Source organism: Haliotis rubra, unplaced genomic scaffold (genome assembly GCF_003918875.1).
Source record: "Haliotis rubra isolate DU_JTF1 unplaced genomic scaffold, ASM391887v1 Scf71, whole genome shotgun sequence".
NCBI classification, from domain to species: domain Eukaryota; kingdom Metazoa; phylum Mollusca; class Gastropoda; order Lepetellida; family Haliotidae; genus Haliotis; species Haliotis rubra.
This window is the reverse complement of record NW_025767424.1, coordinates 1,184,244-1,206,037: the sequence shown is the minus strand read 5'-3', so window position 1 is coordinate 1,206,037 and position 21,794 is coordinate 1,184,244. Positions and strand designations below refer to the sequence as shown.

At 39.5% G+C, this 21,794-nt stretch overlaps 1 protein-coding gene across 1 annotated transcript; it reads right to left on the bottom strand.

The window, feature by feature from the left end:
- Nucleotides 1-1,154: 1,154 nt before the first annotated feature.
- On the bottom strand, nt 1,155-20,025 carry LOC124259085 (toll-interacting protein B-like). Its single transcript, XM_046693173.1, has 7 exons — nt 19,948-20,025; nt 14,968-15,132; nt 14,352-14,485; nt 13,364-13,412; nt 12,459-12,611; nt 7,460-7,562; nt 1,155-3,147 (listed from the first exon to the last, which is right to left on the bottom strand). The coding sequence occupies exons 1-7, from the start codon at nt 20,005-20,007 to the stop codon at nt 2,903-2,905; spliced, it is 909 nt and encodes a 302-aa protein (XP_046549129.1). The 5' UTR covers nt 20,008-20,025; the 3' UTR covers nt 1,155-2,902.
- Nucleotides 20,026-21,794: the final 1,769 nt, after the last annotated feature.

The window sequence follows — 21,794 nt, the reverse complement described above, 5'->3', positions numbered from 1 at the left end:
TATCACCACCAGGTATCCCCACCACCGCCACTGGGTATCACCAAGTACCACTGGGTATCACGCCACTGGGTATCACGCCACTGGGTATCACGCCACTGGGTATCGCCACTGGGTATCACGCCACCGGGTATCACGCCACTGGGTATCACGCCATTCGCGCCACTGGGTGTCCGCGCCACTGGGTATCACGCCACTGGGTATCACGCCACTGGGTATCCACGCCACCGTGTATCACGCCACTGGGTATCACGCCATACCGTGTATCGTCCGCCACTAAGGTATCGCCACTTATCAAAGCCGCTTTAAGGTATAACCGCTTTAAGCAATATTAGACCAATAACGGTGAGTGACACCAGATATGGGCTTTCGCACATTGAACCCATGTGGGGGGAATCGAACCTGGGTCTTTAGCATGGCGAATGAAAGCTTTAACCACTAGGCTCCCCACCACCACTGGGTATCCATACCACTGGGTGTCGCCACTGGGTATCGCGCCACCACCGGGTATCGCCACTGGGTATCACGCCACTGGGTATCACGCCACTGGGTATCCACTGGGTATCACACTGGGTATCCGCCACTGGGTATCACGCCACTGGGTATCCGCCACTGGGTATCCGCCACTGGGTATCACCACTGGGTATCCGCCACCGGGTATCCACTGGGTATCACTGGGTATCCAGCCACTGGGTATCCGCGCTGGGTATCACTGGGTATCAACGCTACGGGTATCGCCACTGGGTATCATACCACTGGGTATCATCATGCGCCACTGGGTATCATGCCACCCGGTATCATGCCACTGGGTATCCACCGCCACTGGGTATCACGCCACTGGGTATCACGCCACTGGGTATCACGCCACTGGGTATCACGCCACTGGGTATCACGCCACTGGGTATCACGCCACTGGGTATCACGCCACTGGGTATCACGCCACCGGGTATCACGCCACTGGGTATCACGCCACCGGGTATCACGCCACTGCCACGCCACTGGGTATCACGCCACCGGGTATCACACGCCACTGGGTATCACGCACCGGGTATCACGCCACTGGGTATCACGCCACCGGGTATCACGCCACCGTGTATTGTACGAGTCCTCTGTATGGTATAATGACCTTCATCATCAATCCTCTCAGTCACAAAGTATATTGTTGCAGCACTTTAAAAGTGTGTTAATCAGGTGATCATTTTATGATATATACAGGCCAATGGATGTTTTCAATGCTTTTGATTAAACTCTAATACTCATTAACTAAGTAGACAAGGAAAGCAGGAAATATGCATACATGTATTTACAATCTAGAGACATCTAGATAACATCACATCATCTTGAAATCGTTCACAAAGAGTCAAGCTTTCCGATGACACCAGAAGGAAATCCATCATGAAACAAATAGCAAAGAAATGAAAAAAGAAACAGGACCTGTTGAACATTTGGACAAATAGTATTCCCATATGGAATATCCTCTAAGAAGAGCAAATTACTTTCGAAGTATGAAGTCTTTAAGCTGAAAATTATATTAAAACAAGATGTCTCCTTTTGAGTTTAACTTTCTGGATTAAGATAAACAATGCTTCTTATTAATATAGAGTTTATATTAATCATATTTGTTGTCTTTCCAATCCTTTTTTGTGCAGGGAAAAAAATATTAACATACTGCTGCACATACCCATATGACTGACAAATACTGAAAAGAACAGAGTATTTATATGTCTTGTACTTCATAAGCCTTTCCACAAACCCTTAAGTTCTTCCAGACAGTGCTACAAACAGACTTACAATCAAAAGTACACATCCAGTACTCGATATGAATTTCCACCAAAATCTGAAATACGTGACTCAAAAAGGTTTTTAGGGCCACCTGATTCTCTCATATTACCAGAGTTAATCTGTCATTGGCATGATAGAAAAAGACATCACCATAGTAATAATTATGTAAGAAATGGTGACCCTTAACTACTTCTAGGTAGTATAGAAATATCAGAGAACTACAGGAAATGTGTGACTCTTCCATTCCTTATCGACAAGGATGCCATAACAGTTGACAGCAATGCTGGGAAGCCTTACAGCAAACGAGCTCTGTGATGAGCATGAAGGCGTGAGGGCTTGTGACAAAACAACAGATATCATTGTGATTTCTTGTGTCGTGTGACAGGAATTCCATTATGACATATTTCAGTCACATGATACTTTGGGTATTCAGCTATTTAGAATAGATCAAAGGCTATCTTTAAATCCTGCCTCAGCATATCTGATATTGATGCTCAACGTTTGGTGGTTTCATTCATTTACATACATTCTCAAGTTACCATGGGAACATGTCATGAGTTCCGGTTAGCATTTTACTGCTCCTTAAGGCAAAGGATTTATTAAGGGTGATGTAAAAATACCATAAACAAATCAGTAAATGACAATCAACAAATTCCATTCACAGTATGACTCAAAATAGAAATATGCAAATATATGCATGTTCGGTGTTCAAAATTATACAGGGTTCTGGAGTGCTTGACGTTTGCTCATACAGACTGTGAAGGGACTTCCAAATTGTTTGTCTTTAATAGGCAATGACAACAACACACAACTTACATGTTTGAGTTTAAACAATGCTTGCTCATGCAAAAATTTCAACATTGAAAAGTTCTTCTTTACCTATCAATCATACACCGATAAAGCGTAACGATAAGGAGACATGGAGATTATGTCCCCTGAGGCTGAAGATATCATCTGCATGGAAAAAAGAACAGGGATTTCAGATAACTGTAACCCTTGAAAGACTGATAGCACAATTTGTGTTTTCTAACTTACGTGAACTATTCGGGACATTGATTGGTCCCGAAGGCGAACCTCATGTTATGGTCATACAGAATGTTTAAAGTATGTTACGTGTCTCAAGTTAGTCGGAATTCATTGACAACAGTGAGTTGATGGTTGCATCCTTGTTGCCGCGGTTCGCCTCAAACACCGATTTCACCACCTCTTCTTCCATATTTGGGAACATGTCCTTGACCTGTTGGAGGTCCTGTTCCGTGTACAAAGGTCCTTGTGGTTGTTGCGGCTGCTGCTGCTGCTGCACCATCTGCTGTGGGTACACCATCCCCGGCTGCACGCCCGGTTGCATCCCAGGGGCAACTCCGACAACTGTAGGAAAGAAAGAGTTCTGTAGCTCATGAAACGTAATGTGCCTGGGTTCTGATCCACAAAGCGTTCGTAACGTTACGACCTGACGTATCTCTGTAGTTTATCATAGTCTTACGAATGTTGTAGCGCTAAGACTGTTTTGTGGATTGAGACCCTGGTTTGCTGCACATACAGCACTAAGTGCAAACTCAAGTACAAAACCATATTACATTATCTTATGTCACCTTGTTTTGTGTATAGGTGTCCATGTTCTCTATATTGTTGTCAAGAATTCTAAAACTTACAGGCAAAACACAGTTCACCCAACACAATTCTGGGTTCAGCCCCTAGTCCAAAGAAGACTTTACTTCTTCTGGTCTAGTGAGACCAGCCAACACTAAAGTACTGTCAGAAATAGAAAAAAACTGTTTTTAGGCTGTTACTCTGTATCCCTAAAATTTACACAATTGCAAATAGCATATGTCGAAATAACCCACTTCGGCCTAACTGGGCGTTCAACGGGATGCGTAATACGATATCCACAAAAGCATGTTTACTTGTAAAATCGGGCAAAACTTAGAAAAAATACGAATAGCTGCTGAAAACAATAGATCAGACTACAGATGGCAATTAGGTCGCTCAGCCAGGTATGACGACGGACCGTTCACCTGGCATGAAATGCACGTGCTGCCTACAGGCACAAGAGGTCATCTCAAAGATATTTTGTGCTTTGTCATGTGTGTTGACTATGTCTCATCTATTGATTAACATCTTACGTGTCTTTCTTTCATATAGTTTATGTTGAGATATGTAAAAGAGTATGATACCGAAAACCATAGAAGCGCGATCATTAGTATATAGGTGGCATGACCACCGAAGATCGACAGGACTGGATATTATTGGTAAATTGTTATGGCGTGCGGTGTACCTCCCCAGTATAATTGCCCTAAAGGATTATCTTATCTTAGCTGATATCTCCTCTATCCCCAAGCCCGACCCCAGGTTTTGCTTTTGAGACGGCCCCTCCTATTGGTTTCTTTTTATAGTGACAGTGAGACTGCATGGTAGCTACATCCTTAATAGTTTCGACATAAAAGTTATTATTTTTTACGTCAGCTATCGTTTATAATGAATCTACGTCTAATTTCAAATTGGGCATTTAAAAAGTATCCTTTGTAATACAATATCGTCGGACACTAATTTGCATAAAGCCATGGTCTGTTCCAAATAAGTCTTTTTGGACTTAAAAAAACCCGCATTGCTAATTTCTGCACTAATGTCCCCTCAGTAAAGTCCTTTTTCTCAGTTTCCTATCTCTCTACAACCGAGACTGTAGTCAGGCCGAACTTAGTTTAACAGATATTTCACACTTTCACATATCAACTACATAAATTGTAGAGATAAATGAGAAAATACAGTTTTTCTATTTCCGACAGTACTATAGTTCATATGCTAAGACTGAGAGTAATATAGGAATACAAGAGTACATATCCCGGGTCTCGTTCCACAAAGCGATCTTAGCATACAACTTAAGTCAGGTTAAAGTACAGGAGTTAAGCGGCCTTCACACGGCAAACTAAAGTTTGACAACACAAGTTGTCAACCTCGAGTATGAGAGTGTGAACATTCCAACAACTCTCCACCAACACCAATTTCAGAGTTATCAACTGTTGTCGAGAAATAGGATCGGTCTCTATTCTCACCAACTTTTCCATCCAACTTTCGGTGTTGTCAAACTCGAGTTTGACGTGTGAAGTGTTGTCAAACTCTTGTTGTTTTTCAGAAACAACCAATCGCAGTGAAAGAAATTGTCACGTGATGTGACGATGCGTTCAAATGACACGAAAGTTTGACATGTGTTTGATGTGTGAAAACGCGAGTTTGACAACTTTAAAAATCTTAACAACATGTGTTGTCAAACTTTAGTTTGCTCTGTGAAGGCCGCTTTACAGTCACTTCAATGCTGAGATCACTTGGTGGAATCTGCCCTGACCAGTTCACACCATTTCAATCTAGTGGCAACTTCATCGTGTGTTTAGCTGCAGAAGATATAGGGAATACATAACACACCCCATCATCATACAAAGATTGTCCTCACTTTCCACAATCACATTGCAAAGAATTAACTAGAAAGTGTTTTACTCGTAAAAACAGATGTCTCCCCCTTCCTCCAATTCAACGTTGAGACCTCAAACATATCATTTCATTCCTTCAATTTCAAAGTCTCTAAGCATGAAAATACATATTATTGATAGTATGTTATGTTTGTAAAGTCTTCATTTAATATTTTTATATTCAATTGAACTTAATTGCTTATCAACAAATCAACAACTCCACAGTTACATTTTACAAAACATTCAGAATTCTAAATGCTTCTATTTCGAAATGCATGAATGAATCTGTTGTTTTATAGTCTTCAAAATGACCAAGTCCAAATTTGTTGCCATCAAAACAAAAAAAAAAAAAAAATTGAAAGAAAAGTTCAAACTCACAAAAAAGGCACATCTACATCATATGGAGAGGCAGTATACCAAATTTGGTGAAGATGGGTCAATTAGTTTCAAATTAGTTTTATGCTCTAGAAACGAACTTTACCCTTCAAAGAGTGGTCCAAATTGTTGCCATGAAAACAGAAAATGGGAAAATAAAATCAAACCCCAAAAGGCACATCTAATGATATGGAGGGCCAAATTTGGTGAAGATTGTTCAAAGTAGTTTTAGAGTTATGTTCAAAGTACACAGCCGCCAATGCCAAAGCTGGCGGAACTTAAGTAGAGTTGTACATTATTAGTAACTGTGCCTCCACGAAATACAGAATGTACAAGGGTCGCACAGTTCCCTACACCCTTTGAAAACAATGTGTGACGAATTTATTAGCCTTAAGATCTCTTTATTTAGCTTATCTTTAAAAGCCTACATTTCCAATCTTCGGCAGAATGAGATGCAAAACATTTCGCCATGATTTTTCCTGAACGGTAATAAAGGGAAATAACTCAGGATGCCTTAGTTTAAGATAAAAACTGGAAAGTGTTTTTACTCGTAAAAACAGATGTCTCCCCCTTTCCCCAATTCAACGTTGAGACCTCGAACAATTGATTTGATTCCTTCAATTTCAAAATCTCTACCTTCAAAAAGACCAAGTCCAAATTTGTTGCCATCGAAAGCGGAAAAAAATAAAATTGAAAGAAATGTTCAAACCCCCAACGGCACATCTACATGATACGGAGGGGCAGTATAGCAAATTTGGTGAAGATGGGTCAAGTTGTTTCTGAATTTTGCTCCGGAAACAAACTTTACCCTTCAAAAAGACAATGTCCAAATTGTTGCTATGAAAATAGAAAAAAATATAATTGAAAAGAACCTCAAACCCCAAAAAGGCACATCTATATGATATGGAGAAGCAGTACGGTATACCAAATTTGGTAAATATTGTCCAAGTAGTTATAGAGTTATGTTCCGGAAACAATGGGAACACTGACGCCAACACTGACACCAACACCAACGCTGACGCCAACGGAAACTCAACCAAAAACAATATGTCTCCCGACCCTTCGGGGGGAGACATAATGATTGAATTTAAGGTTTGTTAAGTGGTAAGTGAAGTACAGAAACATTATTTTTTTATATTTTTGTTGACACAAATAAATAAGAAATTATAGCAGTTCGTACGGTTCGTACGCCCTGGCAAATCTGCCTACATGGTTTCATATGCTTTGGCTATTGACCAATCAGAATTCGCAAAAAATATTCTTAAGGGTAATAAAGTCCCGTACACCCTTTCAAAACAGTGTGATGAATTTATTACCCTTAAGATCTCTTTATTTAGCTTATCTTAAAAAACCAACCTCCGGCAGAATGACACACAAAACGTTTCGCCATGATTTTTCCTGAAAAGGGAGATGACTCATGATGGCTTAGTTTATGATAAAATTATCAAATTTTAGGTTTTTGTTAAACGACAAGTGAAATACAGAATCATTTTTTTTAATATGTTCTTTTACACAAACAAATGAGAAATTATGGCAACAATTTTATTACTCTGTTTATATTCATAATTGTATACACCAACTCGAAAATGTCAAAGCAATCAGCTGTTAGGCAGCCACATTGCAACTAAGGTCAAGGTCATTTGAACAATCAATCTAGTGTGTCATGTGACAGATTTGACGGGACTGAATTGCAAATCCGCCTTCCTGGTTTCGAATGCTTTGGCTATTGACCAATCAGAATTCGACAAATTTATCTTGAGGGTAGTTAACTGTCATACTTGATGCTATTGACTACTCTACATGTAGATGACTACTCTATGCGGTACTGTTACTGTGGTACTCACCAACCGGCTGCACTGCTGGATAGTACATAGGCATCATGGCGGGGACTGGCTGGAACGCTGGTGTCGTGTACGTGAAGGATGATGCTGGCATGTCCGCTGCAGCCTGGATGACAAACAGTCTCAGAGTGAATGAGCTTTGAGTTGAAAGGTGAGTGGGAAGGTGAGTTAGTGAGTGGGTTTAAGTGAGTGGGTTTGAGTGAGTGAGTGAAGCGAGCGAGCAGGAATGGTTCGTTGCCGCTTTCAGCAATATTCCAGCTGTATGGTGGCAGTCTGTAAATAATCAAGTGTGGCCAGACAATCTAGTGATCAACAGCATGAGCATTGATCTGCGCAGATTGGATATGATGACAAGTGTCAGCAAAGTCAGCGAGCTTGACCATCCGATCCTGTTAGTCAGCTCTTACGACAAGAAAGGGTTGCTGAAGACTCATTCTAACTCGGATCTTCATGTGTATGCTTTGAATAGTATTCCAGTAAGTATGTTTAGGTACCTAATATGGAGCTTAAGTATGTTGCTGCATTCATAAATGCAAAGAGGTTTCGCACTTTTTTTAAATACATTTAAGCCTCCATAAACACAAAAAACTACCAAAGTCTATACTTACATAACTGACACAATTTCTATGTTCACAGACACATCTTGAAATTTTATTGTCAAGTCCATGAACCATGTTGAAGTTACTTACTGTGAAGCTCATCACAAGGTTGACCATTCCCTCCTTCTCATCTCCTTGGCGACCACTCAGAGGATACCAATCATCTGAAGTATCACCATTCAGGGCTGACGCTGGGATAGTGACGTGGGCCCATGCAATCCGGTCATCCACTGTGAAGGACCTCTGTTGAAAAACACAAACCATGCATTCTTTGGGGTTTTTTGGTTTGATTTTTTTTGGTTGTATAACTCCGCACTCAGCAATATTCCAGCTATATGACCGCCGTCTGTAAATAATCGAATTTGGACCAGACAATCCAGTGATCAACAGCATCAAGCATCAATCTACACAATTGGGATATGATGATATGTGTCAACCAAGTCAGTGAGTCTGACCACCCGATCCCGTTAGTCGCCTCTTACGAAAAGCATGGGTTGCTGAAGACCAATTCTAACCCGGATCTTCATGGGGCGGTTTTTGGCCACAGTTTAACATATTGTCTTGGAGGATATAAAAGCCAAAAGGAATATTCAAAATAAGAACATTGTTTGTCAAAGATGAAATCCTGAAAATCATTAGGTGTAAAATAATAAGCTTTGAATTTTTCACTTTGAAGGAAGGGCACATATTAACACAATAAAGTAGTGAAATTCTATAATTGTGCCGATTAACTTTGAACACATTGAAGCATTACTACATGTGCCAAATGAAATAGGATCAGGATTGACTCTAGTTTTACTTAGCAACATCACGAGAAATGGGCCAGTACCCATGTGGGAGATGATCCATCCCCAAGTCAGCATCCCTAAGAGAAGTGTCAGGATAAATTCCCAAACTGGATCTTCAAGATTTGAAGATCATGTTTGTAGACTTACATATAATGTGATAGCTTGTAAATATGCCATTTTAACTGAAATCATTCTTAACATTCATGTTCAAAGAGCAACTACAAAATTGTCTTACCTCATCAAAGATTTCGATGTACATGGAATCCACCCCGTTTGGGAGATACCTAAACACAGAGCAACAGAGTCATCACTGAGGACCTGAATCCTTGTACAACCAAGGAAAGATAACTCTAAGCTGATCATGAGGCCAGGAGGCACATGAGGATTGAGTCAAACATGCAGGTTTGTGATCAGATGTTGAAGTGTCCACAGGTCAACAATGATGGAATCTAACATCTCTACATACAGTAAAACCCTCATTAACCTGGACAGTTACACTCCAAGTCTAATTGTCCACATTAACAAATCTTGAAATTAAACAAGGAGATACCATTAAATGTAGCATAACGTCCAATGACAGCAGTCATCTGAATAAGTACTGTCTGATTTGTCAGTTTCCAATCTAAGTAGGTTTCTATGGGATGTATTTTATAGATCGAAATGGTATAAAATATTATATCAAACTGCAAACAAATGGGTGTCACTGACCAGTGGACTTCTTAACAACTGTACCAGTGTTCACTTCAACATACAATGTAGTAAACAATCAACATTACAACAAGGTTGCGGTAAGGTATACCAAATACCTGTCATGATGCACTCATAAATGTAAGTGCTACGTTACCATGGCTACATAGGCTCTTAGAGACAAACTAGTGGTTGATGCTTGTAGCAACATTCCATGCCATTGGATACGATGACATTCCTATCCAGGTAAACTTAAACACTGCTTCTGGTCAATATTCACCCTTAAAGTATTTTTTATTGACAACGCATTGTATCCATCCAATAGCGTCATCTCATTGGCTGAGGGTAATTAGGCCATAAACATACCCATCATCAACCAGAGGCGATTGTGGGTTGAAACCTTTGATTGACCAATCAAAACGCAGTTTCTCCAAACTTATGGTAGAATGGGAAGATATACATCTGAGAGAAATGAAACATTAAATTCATGGTAACAATAACTGTCTCCTGCCACTGTAAACACAAATTGAAAATAAAATCAAACCCCAAAAGGCACATCTACATGATATGGAGAGGCAGTATACCAAATTTGGTGAAGATTGTTCAAGTAGTTTTAGAGTTATGTTCCGGAAACAATGGAACGGCCGACACAGACGCCAATGCCAAAGCTGACGGAAACTTGACACAAAGTAGAGTTGTACATTATTAGTAACTGTGCCTCACGAAATACAGAATGTACAAGGGTCGCACAGTCCCTTACACCCTTTGAAAACAATGTGTGACGAATTTATTACCCTTAAGATCTCTTTATTTAGCTTATCCTTAAAAGCCTACATTTTCAATCTTCGGCAGAATGAGATGCAAAACATTTCGCCATGATTTTTCCTGAACGGTAATAAAGGGAAATAACTCAGGATGCCTTAGTTTAAGATAAAAACTGGAAAGTGTTTTTACTGTAGTAAAACAGATGTCTCCCCCTTCCCCAATTCAACGTTGAGACCTCGAACAATTGATTTGATTCCTTCAATTTCAAAATCTCTACCTTCAAAAAGACCAAGTCCAAATTTGTTGCCATCGAAACGGAAAAAAATAAAATTGAAAGAAATGTTCAAACCCCCAACGGCACATCTACATGATACGGAGGGGCAGTATAGCAAATTTGGTGAAGATGGGTCAAGTAGTTTCTGAATTTTGCTCCGGAAACAAACTTTACCCTTCAAAAAGACAATGTCCAAATTGTTGCTATGAAAATAGAAAAAAATATAATTGAAAAGAACCTCAAACCCCAAAAAGGCACATCTATATGATATGGAGAAGCAGTACCGGTATACCAAATTTGGTAAATATTGTCCAAGTAGTTATAGAGTTATGTTCCGGAAATAATGGGAACGCTGACGCCAACACTGACACCTACACCAACACTGACGCCAACGGAAACTCAACCAAAAACAATATGTCTCCCGACCCTTCGGGGGGAGACATAATGATTGAATTTAAGGTTTGTTAAGTGGTAAGTGAAGTACAGAAACATTATTTTTTTAAATTTTTGTTGACACAAATAAATAAGAAATTATAGCGGTTCGTACGGTTCGCACGCCCTGGCAAATCTGCCTACATGGTTTCATATGCTTTGGCTATTGATGAATCAGAATTCACCAAAACATTTCTTACGGGTAATAAAGTCCCGTACACCCTTTCAAAACAGTGTGACGAATATATACCCTAAGATCTCTTTATTTAGCTTATCTTAAAAAACCAACCTCCGGCAGAATGACACACAAAACGTTTCGCCATGATTTTTCCTGAAAAGGGAGATGACTCATGATGGCTTAGTTTATGATAAAATTATCAAATTTTAGGTTTTGTTAAACGACAAGTGAAATACAGAATCATTTTTTTAATATGTTCTTTTACACAAACAAATGAGAAATTATGGCAACAATTTTATTACTCTGTTTATATTCATAATTGTATACGCCAACTCGAAAATGTCAAAGCAATCAGCTGTTAGGCAGCCACATTGCAACTAAGGTCAAGGTCATTTGAACAATCAATCTAGTGTGTCACGTGACAGATTTGACGGGACTGAATTGCAAATCTGGTTTCGTTTTCTTTGGCTATTGACCAATCAGAATTCGACAAATTTATCTTGAGGGTAGTTAACTGTCATACTTGATGCTATTGACTACTCTACATGTAGATGACTACTCTATGCGGTACTGTTATTGTGGTACTCACCAACCGGCTGCACTGCTGGATAGTACATAGGCATCATGGCGGGGACTGGCTGGAACGCTGGTGTCGTGTACGTGAAGGATGATGCTGGCATGTCCGCTGCAGCCTGGATGACAAACAGTCTCAGAGTGAATGAGCTTTGAGTTGAAAGGTGAGTGGGAAGGTGAGTTAGTGAGTGGGTTTAAGTGAGTGGGTTTGAGTGAGTGAGTGAGTGAGCGAGCGAGCAGGAATGGTTCGTTGCCGCTTTCAGCAATATTCCAGCTGTATGGTGGCAGTCTGTAAATAATCAAGTGTGGCCAGACAATCTAGTGATCAACAGCATGAGCATTGTTCTGCGCAGATGGGATATGATGACAAGTGTCAGCAAAGTCAGCGAGCTTGACCATCCGATCCTGTTAGTCAGCTCTTACGACAAGAAAGGGTTACTGAAGACTCATTCTAACTCGGATCTTCATGTGTATGCTTTGAATAGTATTCCAGTAAGTATGTTTAGGTACCTAATATGGAGCTTAAGTATGTTGCTGCATTCATAAATGCAAAGAGGTTTCGCACTTTTTTTAAATACATTTAAGCCTCCATAAACACAAAAAAACTACCAAAGTCTATACTTACATAACTGACACAATTTCTATGTTCACAGACACATCTTGAAATTTTATTGTCAAGTCCATGAACCATGTTGAAGTTACTTACTGTGAAGCTCATCACAAGGTTGACCATTCCCTCCTTCTCATCTCCTTGGCGACCACTCAGAGGATACCAATCATCTGAAGTATCACCATTCAGGGCTGACGCTGGGATAGTGACGTGGGCCCATGCAATCCGGTCATCCACTGTGAAGGACCTCTGTTGAAAAACACAAACCATGCATTCTTTGGGGTTTTTTGGTTTGATTTTTTTTGGTTGTATAACTCCGCACTCAGCAATATTCCAGCTATATGACCGCCGTCTGTAAATAATCGAATTTGGACCAGACAATCCAGTGATCAACAGCATCAAGCATCAATCTACACAATTGGGATATGATGATATGTGTCAACCAAGTCAGTGAGTCTGACCACCCGATCCCGTTAGTCGCCTCTTACGAAAAGCATGGGTTGCTGAAGACCAATTCTAACCCGGATCTTCATGGGGCGGGTTTTTTGGCCACAGTTTAACATATTGTCTTGGAGGATATAAAAGCCAAAAAGGAATACTCAAAATAAGAACATTGTTTGTCAAAGATGAAATCCTGAAAATCATTCGTGTAAAATAATAAGCTTTGAATTTTTTTACTTTGAGGGAAGGGCACATATTAACACAATAAAGTAGTGAAATTCTATAATTGTGCCGATTAACTTTGAACACATTGAAGCATTACTACATGTGCCAAATGAAATAGGATCAGGATTGATCTAGACTTACACAGAGGCCAGTATCCATCCCTTAGCTACCCCAAGTCAGCAGAAAGTGTCAGGATAAATTCCCAAACTGGATCTTCAAGATTTGAAGATCATGTTTGTAGACTTACATATAATGTGATAGCTTGTAAATATGCCATTTTAACTGAAATCATTCTTAACATTCATGTTCAAAGAGCAACTACAAAATTGTCTTACCTCATCAAAGATTTCGATGTACATGGAATCCACCCCGTTTGGGAGATACCTAAACACAGAGCAACAGAGTCATCACTGAGGACCTGAATCCTTGTACAACCAAGGAAAGATAACTCTAAGCTGATCATGAGGCCAGGAGGCACATGAGGATTGAGTCAAACATGCAGGTTTGTGATCAGATGTTGAAGTGTCCACAGGTCAACAATGATAGAATCTAACATCTCTACATACAGTAAAACCTCATTAACCTGGACAGTTACACTCCAAGTCTAATTGTCCACATTAACAAATCTTGAAATTAAACAAGGAGATACCATTAAACGTAGCATAACGTCAATGACAGCAGTCATCTGAATAAGTACTGTCTGATTTGTCAGTTTCCAATCTAAGTAGGTTTCGTGGGATGTATTTTATAGATCGAAATGGTATAAAATATTATATCAAACTGCAAACAAATGGGTGTCACTGACCAGTGGACTTCTTAACAACTGTACCAGTGTTCACTTCAACATACAATGTAGTAAACAATCAACATTACAACAAGGTTGCGGTAAGGTATACCAAATACCTGTCATGATGCACTCATAAATGTAAGTGCTACGTTACCATGGCTACATAGGCTCTTAGAGACAAACTAGTGGTTGATGCTTGTAGCAACATTCCATGCCATTGGATACGATGACATTCCTATCCAGGTAAACTTAAACACTGCTTCTGGTCAATATTCACCCTTAAAGTATTTTTTATTGACAACGCATTGTATCCATCCAATAGCGTCATCTCATTGGCTGAGGGTAATTAGGCCATAAACATACCCATCATCAACCAGAGGCGATTGTGGGTTGAAACCTTTGATTGACCAATCAAAACGCAGTATTTTCCAAATTTATGGCAGAATGGGAAGATATACATCTGAGAGAAAGGAAACATTAAATTCATGTTAACAATAACTGTCTCTGCCACTGTAAACACAAAACAAGCTCCTTACGTCTGCACAGTCTTGTTCCATCTTGGATTCTTGGCGCCATTACAAGCTGTGGGTGTCTCAAACACAGTGTGCCCCAGTCTGATTCTGCAGTAGGGGTCCATCTTGGTCAGACCATAGTTCTTAGCCAACTTGGCCTGAAGGTCAAACAAACCATGTAGTAAGAGTGGAATCAGGAACTGAATATTTTACCAACAAATTTGCTCTGCTGATGCATGTCTTTGTGGATATATTATGATGTTATGGAACGTCCACAACAAAAGACTTAATATTACCAGTGTATAAGACATAGCCCATCCCACCGTCCTTGATGGTCTATTTTTGTGAAGGATGGTCTATTAAATAAGTAAAGCTGTCCTTAGGTCGGGGGAAATATTTGAAAAAGTATTTACTTAACTTGGTTTTAACTTCGTATTATCTATATTTTCATCGTATTATCTATGTTTTATTTTAGGACTGGCTTTGTTTGTTCAGGACTGGTCACTCTTTTGGACAGCCAGTCCTTGGACAGGCCATATTTCAAAACTATTTTATACACTGATAATACGCAGTGTGTATATTCTTTGAGAGGCTCACAACTTATCAGTCAACAGTCATCGTCTGTCCGAGCCACACCTACCTGGACAACAGTGATGCTAAGTCTGCCAGCAATGTTGGTGGGCATCATCCCCACCCCGGCTTGCTGCTGGGCCTGTAGGATCTGGGCTATCCTCTCATCTTCCATCATCTGCGTGGGTTGCCCCGAGATACGCAGGAAGTCATTGGGGAGCTCCCCCACCATCACCTGCAGCAGATGAACCAAAGTGATTCAAATATTTAAAAACATAATATCTATGCTGGCAGCTCCAGATGAGGTGTGCAAGAGAAAGCACACATTCAACCCTGCCAATCCCAATTTTCAGACACCTTTCATGTCAATCTGTGTCCGTCGCAAGAAGTACTTTTGCTTATTTTGAGGCTGGTAGTGTGCATCCTTGACCCTTTCCCATGTCACCCTCTATGTTTACTTGAATACATCAGTGATACTTATCTATCTGGGGATTTTCATCCCAAAAGCAACCTCTTTTTGAACCTCAATATATATCAATATCACATTTGGTGGCACAACACAAGAGAATCAAATTCATCTGGTAAACTAAAGATTAGGAATCTTATTTTGGGACAAACACTCTTTGAGCAGTTTGATTGGCATTTAGAAGTTGGTGACTAATGAGAAAGTAAGAAAGTTTACGGATAACAACTTCCTTTATTATATATGATGCGACGTTTAATCCATACCGTTGTCAAGCAAAAACTCTTGCTTGACAACGGTATAAGAATCCATACTGAAACGTCGCATCATATATAATAAAGAAGTTGTTATCCATAAACTTTCTTACTTTCTCACTCTTTGAGCAATAGGCTGTGAATTCTGTCTCAGACCACGAAATAATATGACGATAAGGAACTTGAGACAAAGAGTAGCGTATCAATTATTCAAACACAACAATGATACAAGTGAAATATTGTCAAGTATGACATTACAATTTAGGAAGAAAAGAGACATAAACACCATCAGGAGGTTTAATGGGATAACCATAAATAAGACATGAAGTAAACAGACAAATAATGCTTTCAGAGGTAGAGGTAAGCTGGGTAAATTATGCAAATATTTATGTGAAAACTCAATTCCTATTAAGTACAAGTATGCTTGTATTTTCGGAAATACTCAATAAATGTGATCTTACATGCGTACACACAAAAATGTCAAATCTTAGCTTGCGTACCAGTGGATAGAAAAAATAACTGAGGTATACTCAGAGGTTCTATTTCAGGACATGAACTTGGCAACTTGCAGCATTTCTTATTGTTTCTCATATTACACATCAAATATAAATAACATACAATAACATTTAAACCTTACTATATTTGTAAAATTAATGGAAAATGGCAAAGTACCCAAATGAGTTTGAGCGAGGTGAGTACAATTTATTGGTTACTCAAAGGACTGACTGAGTTTGGTTTTACGCCGCTTTTAGCAACATCACGGCGGGGGACACAGAAATGGGCTGCACACATTTTGACCCATGTGGGGATTCGAACCCGGGTCTTCAGCGTGACGAGCCAACGCTTTAACCATTAGGCTACCCCACCGCCCCGGTTACTGAAAGGAAATTTAGGATACCCAATTGAGATGAACACAAGTGAGTACATAACTCAATGACCCCAAAAGTTATCTGTAGAAATGTGCTTTGTTGTTGTATTCAAACTAACATTTTATCGACTTTGTTTCTTCTGTAAGGGTTAGTATAAACAAGAGTCATCAGAAGATGACATATCCCCCCGGCCCCCACATCTTTGAAAGAACAAATCATCTGACAGTTACTTAAAGTCCAGCTTGATTTTAGACTAAGTGCAAATCGTTTCCATGGAAATAATGAAAAAAATAAATGACAAAAATCTGCAAATAGCAAAAGGCACCACTTTGGGATCTGCCTCACATATCTGTCAAGTTTTGCTGAAAGATATTAAGAAGTTTTCGCGTTGTGCTCCGGAAACAAAACCCATCCCTTCCTTTTTGAGACTAAGTTTGAATCATTTCCATGGAAACCGAGAAAATAATAAATCACAAATATCTGCAAATAGCAAAAGGCATCACTTCAATATCTGCCTCACATATCTGCCAAGTTTTGTTGAAAGATATAGAGAGGTTTTTGAGTTGTGCTCCGGAAACGAAGCCCACCCCTCACTTTTGGGATTAAGTCCGAATCGTTTCCATGGAAACCGGGAAAAATAAAAATGCCAAAAATCTGCAAATAGCAAAAGGCACAACTTTAGGATCTGTTTGATATATCTATCAAGTTTTGTTGAAAAATATTATACAGTTTTTGAGTTGTGCTCCGGAAACGAAAGCAATCCTTACTTTTTGAGACTAAGTCCAAAATGTTTCCATGGAAACCAAGAAAAATAAAAATGCCCAAAATCGGCAAATAGCAAAAGGCACCACTTAAGGTTCTGTTTCATACATCTACCAAGTTTTGTTGAAAAATATTGAACGGTTCTTGAGTTATGCTCCGGAAACGAAGCCCACCCCTCACTTTTGGGACTAAGTCCGAATCGTTTCCATGGAAACCGGAAAAATAAAAATGCCAAAATCTGCAAATAGCAAAAGGCACCACTTAAGGTTCTGTTTGATATATCTACCAAGTCTTGTTGAAAAATATTGAACGGTTCTTGAGTTATGCTCTGGAAACGAAGCCCACCCCTCACTTTTGGGACTAAGTCCGAATCGTTTCCATGGAAACCGGGAAAAATAAAAATGCCAAAAATCTGCAAATAGCAAAAGGCACAACTTTAGGATCTGTTTGATATATCTACCAAGTTTGGTTGAAAAATATTGAATGGTTCTTGAGTTATGCTCCGGAAACGAAAGCAATCCTTACTTTTTTAGACTAAGTTCAAAATGTTTCCATGGAAACCGGGAAAAATAAAAATGCCAAAAATCTGTGAAATGCAAAAGGCACCACTTAAGGTTCTGTTTCATACATCTACCAAGTTTTGTTGAAAAATATTGAACGGTTCTTGAGTTATGCTCCGGAAACGAAGCCCACCCTTCTTTAAGACTAAGTCCAAAACGTTTCCATGGAAACCGAGAAAAATAAAAATGACAATTATCTGTAAATAGCAAAAGGCACCACCTTAGGTTATGTTTGACATATCTACCAATTTTGGTTAAAAAATATCGAACGGTCTTTGAGTTATGGTCCGGAAACAAAATGATTGCGGACGGGCGGACGGACGGACGAGGAGGCGACGACCATATCCCACCGCATTATATGCCGGTGGGATAAAAACCAACCATTTTGTTTAACCATCAATGAAGGTTCTGCAAAGCACCACAGCTGGCTGAAAATTTGTCATGCTGCAAACTGTTGCCAAAATACAGATGCAGGGTTGTAATGTTCAACAATACATCGAAACATGGCAACACTCATGACTTCCAAAGGGCATGTCATCAATGTGTGATGTCCCTTCAGACAACCATGTTCAGTTGGTGCATACAGAATTGACACATGACAACATGATCAATCACATCAACAGCTCTGTTTGTTGGACAACTATGTAATGTTTGGTATGACAAAAAGTATTAATCAGACATTCTAACAAATAGAGTGCCGTTATTTTCAGCAAATAAACTAACATAATATCCACACCACTTTATATGTAGCAGACTTAATTTCTGACTCTTTTTCAGCGCACATTTTTACTGTAACTCCCATGGACGTATAGTCCAGGTGTGATGTCACACAGACATTGTAAATACTCAGACAATTGTTTTATAATTTTTGTCTTTTATAGGTGTGTGAGATATTTTACAGTTTTTCATTTGATTAGCAAGATAACTACGAACATTTCTTCAGCATTCTGAAAGCCAATAATACGATGATACAAACACTGTAATGCAAAAACACTGGCATCAAGGTATACAAGCGTGTCGGGTAAATCCGCGTGTCCGGTAATTCTGCGCAGCTGCAATAGCGTACTTCCGTATCGAAGGTAAATTCGTCTGCTACCACATTTACGCTTGAAATCGGGACATTTCTACAACGGACTGGCTATTAATCACTAAAGGTAAGTAAATAACAGTAATTGAAAGATAAAATGACAGTTTTATGAAAATTTGTTTTCTTCAGACTTATAAACCTTTTTCTTCATTATTCATAATTGGATTTAATATGAAACACTCTTCCTTACATTGATGAAGTGACTTTTGAAAATAATCTGGCTCTAATACGCTTCCATACTTCGGATCTCCAGCTGGATGTTATGCGCATCAATTGCTGCGCAGAATTACCGGACAGCAAACAATGTCGTCAGAACGCCAGTAAGGTCAACGGTATGGCATAATGCAACGTTAGAATCTTATAGTCGTCAATACTTTTAGATAAGTATGATGCATACCAGAATGTTTAGTCACGTAAACCACTAAAAATAAGAGACGTTAGTTGCCGTGTTGCGATCGATGTGCTTAGGTGCGCGGAATTAGCGGACGGCATTGTATACTGTCAATAACGAGGTCTCACACTGTCCAGGATACAAACACATGTAATGACAATTATTAACAAATAACCAATGACTATTACAATTTTAAGCTTTGTTTAACAGTGTTACTGAGTAGTAGTGAGTAATGACATTTGCCTAAATCATAGACTAGTTAAACAGTTCATCCATAAAACTGCAGCATTGCAAAGAGAAAATATACTTTGATAATGGAGATTAGATCACAAATCATGAACATGATAAAGCGAGTGTCATTTTAGATAATGTACGACGATGTATTGCGCCACTGCGCACTGTCAACATATTTTACTGTATTATCAAGTTAGTTGTAACATTCAGAAAACCATCAATGCAATAAAATAGTATACAAGTTGAAAAGTTGGGTAAACAAATTAGATAAAATTAAAACATCACGAGGCAACACGGAAATAGAACGTTTTCGTTCATAGTATCGCATGAAACGCAAATCAGGTGTTGTAGTTCGGTTTACCAATGCATTCAAAAAGAAAAGAAGTTAAAATAATTATTGTTTAACAAATGTTAACTTCATAATAAGCACCTGATTTCGTCGATTTGTTGAAGCCGACATCTTGTTTTGCGAATGATGATACACTGTCATGTGAGGAGGGAGGTAACTCTGTTATTGATTATTCATTGCGTACCACCAATATTTGTCTCCGACGGTACCTGTTTGTCTACAAATTACCCCTACGCCATTTTACGATCGTTTATATTTGAAAAACAGGCGGATAGTTGTTTGGTGTTATTACTTGTTTTTCATTCGTTTTAGATACAGCAGCAGATCATAAATGTTTCAATTATTATTTTTTCCAATGATTAAAGAAAAAAGAGACAATACACTGAAGGGGTGTTTTGGTTAACGAGACGCAAAACTGTTATCAAATACATGGCTTAGTATCAATTCTTTCGCCTTCCAACCTCCTTTAATTCATTCACGAAACTATATGTTTAATTAAGCATTTATTTGCGTCAGTGACTCCGATGAAAACTATCTTAAACTTGTTTAGTCATATACGCACAGTACAAAGCAGAGTAGGCCTATAATATCTATATCAAATATGTCTTTTATCTTTTCAGTAAGGACGCTGACTATATCGACCTTCTGTATGAAATGAACATACGTAAAAGTAATAGAGATGTGTTTGTTTTCTTCATTTACTTTTCATAAATATGAACCAGAACCAAATAAAATCGGATTGATCTAAATGTGACGTTATTAGTTTATGATCATGTGGAACAGACATGATATATTAATTCATGTGACCCGTAAAGATCCAAGTTAGAATTGAACGTCAGTAACCCATGTTTGTCGTAAGATGCGATTAACGGGATTGGGTGGTCAGACTCATTGCCCTGGTTGACACGTCATCGTATCCCAATTGCGTAGATCGATGCTCATGCTGCGTAGATCGATGCTCATGCTGTTGATCACTGGATTGGCTGGCCCAGACTCGAGTATTTACAGACCCCCGCCATATAGCCGGAATATTGCTGAGTGTGACGTTTAAAACAAACAAACCAACGAAATTAATGTATGTTCTTGATATTGAAGTGTTCTTGGCTGTTCCGGAATGACCGTGCGATGACCCGGTAAGGTCAACGGCCTGGGATATCTTGCTATCTCTGGTCGAAGTTCATCAGTTCGGCTTGGTCCCATGAATAAAGTGAACATATCTCACCTGTGTTGTACTTTCATGATTTCATCCATTCGATAAAACAATCCGAATTGTACCTGCTCGACGCCTTGCCAGTCCTGTCAATGTGAGGCTGACATGACAGTGTGTCTGTACCGTCCGTGGTCTCATGTCAGACAAAGTGCTATTACAGAGATGTAACATGTAATGTTGATTTATGGTTGTGCAGTGTGCAGACTTGGTCTCGTCGCTATATGGCTGAAACAACGCAGATGCGACGTAAAAATACCACTCAACTATTGGTGTGCCTTACATTGGCAGATCAAAGTGTGTGTGTGTGCGCGCGTGTGGTGTTTATTGCAGGGTGTTCGCCCCCTCCCCTTTTTGAAAATGACTAAAGACCAAGTTGAACTGAATGTTTTGCATTGGCGGAGCCGGGGGTTGGTCTCTCTCTCTCTCTCTCTCTCTCTCTCTCTCTCTTTCTCTCTCTCTCTCTCTCTCTCTCTCTCTCTCTCTCTCTCTCTCTCTCTCTCACTCACTCACTCACACACACACACACACACACACACACACACACACACACACACACACACACACACACACACACACACACACACACACACACACACACACACACACACACACACACTTTGATAATTCCTGGATCCGCCTGTGCCTTAACTAACGATCACATAAGATGACGATTTGGAGATTTTATGTGCGCTTTTTGACATTGTGCGTCGCAGACGGG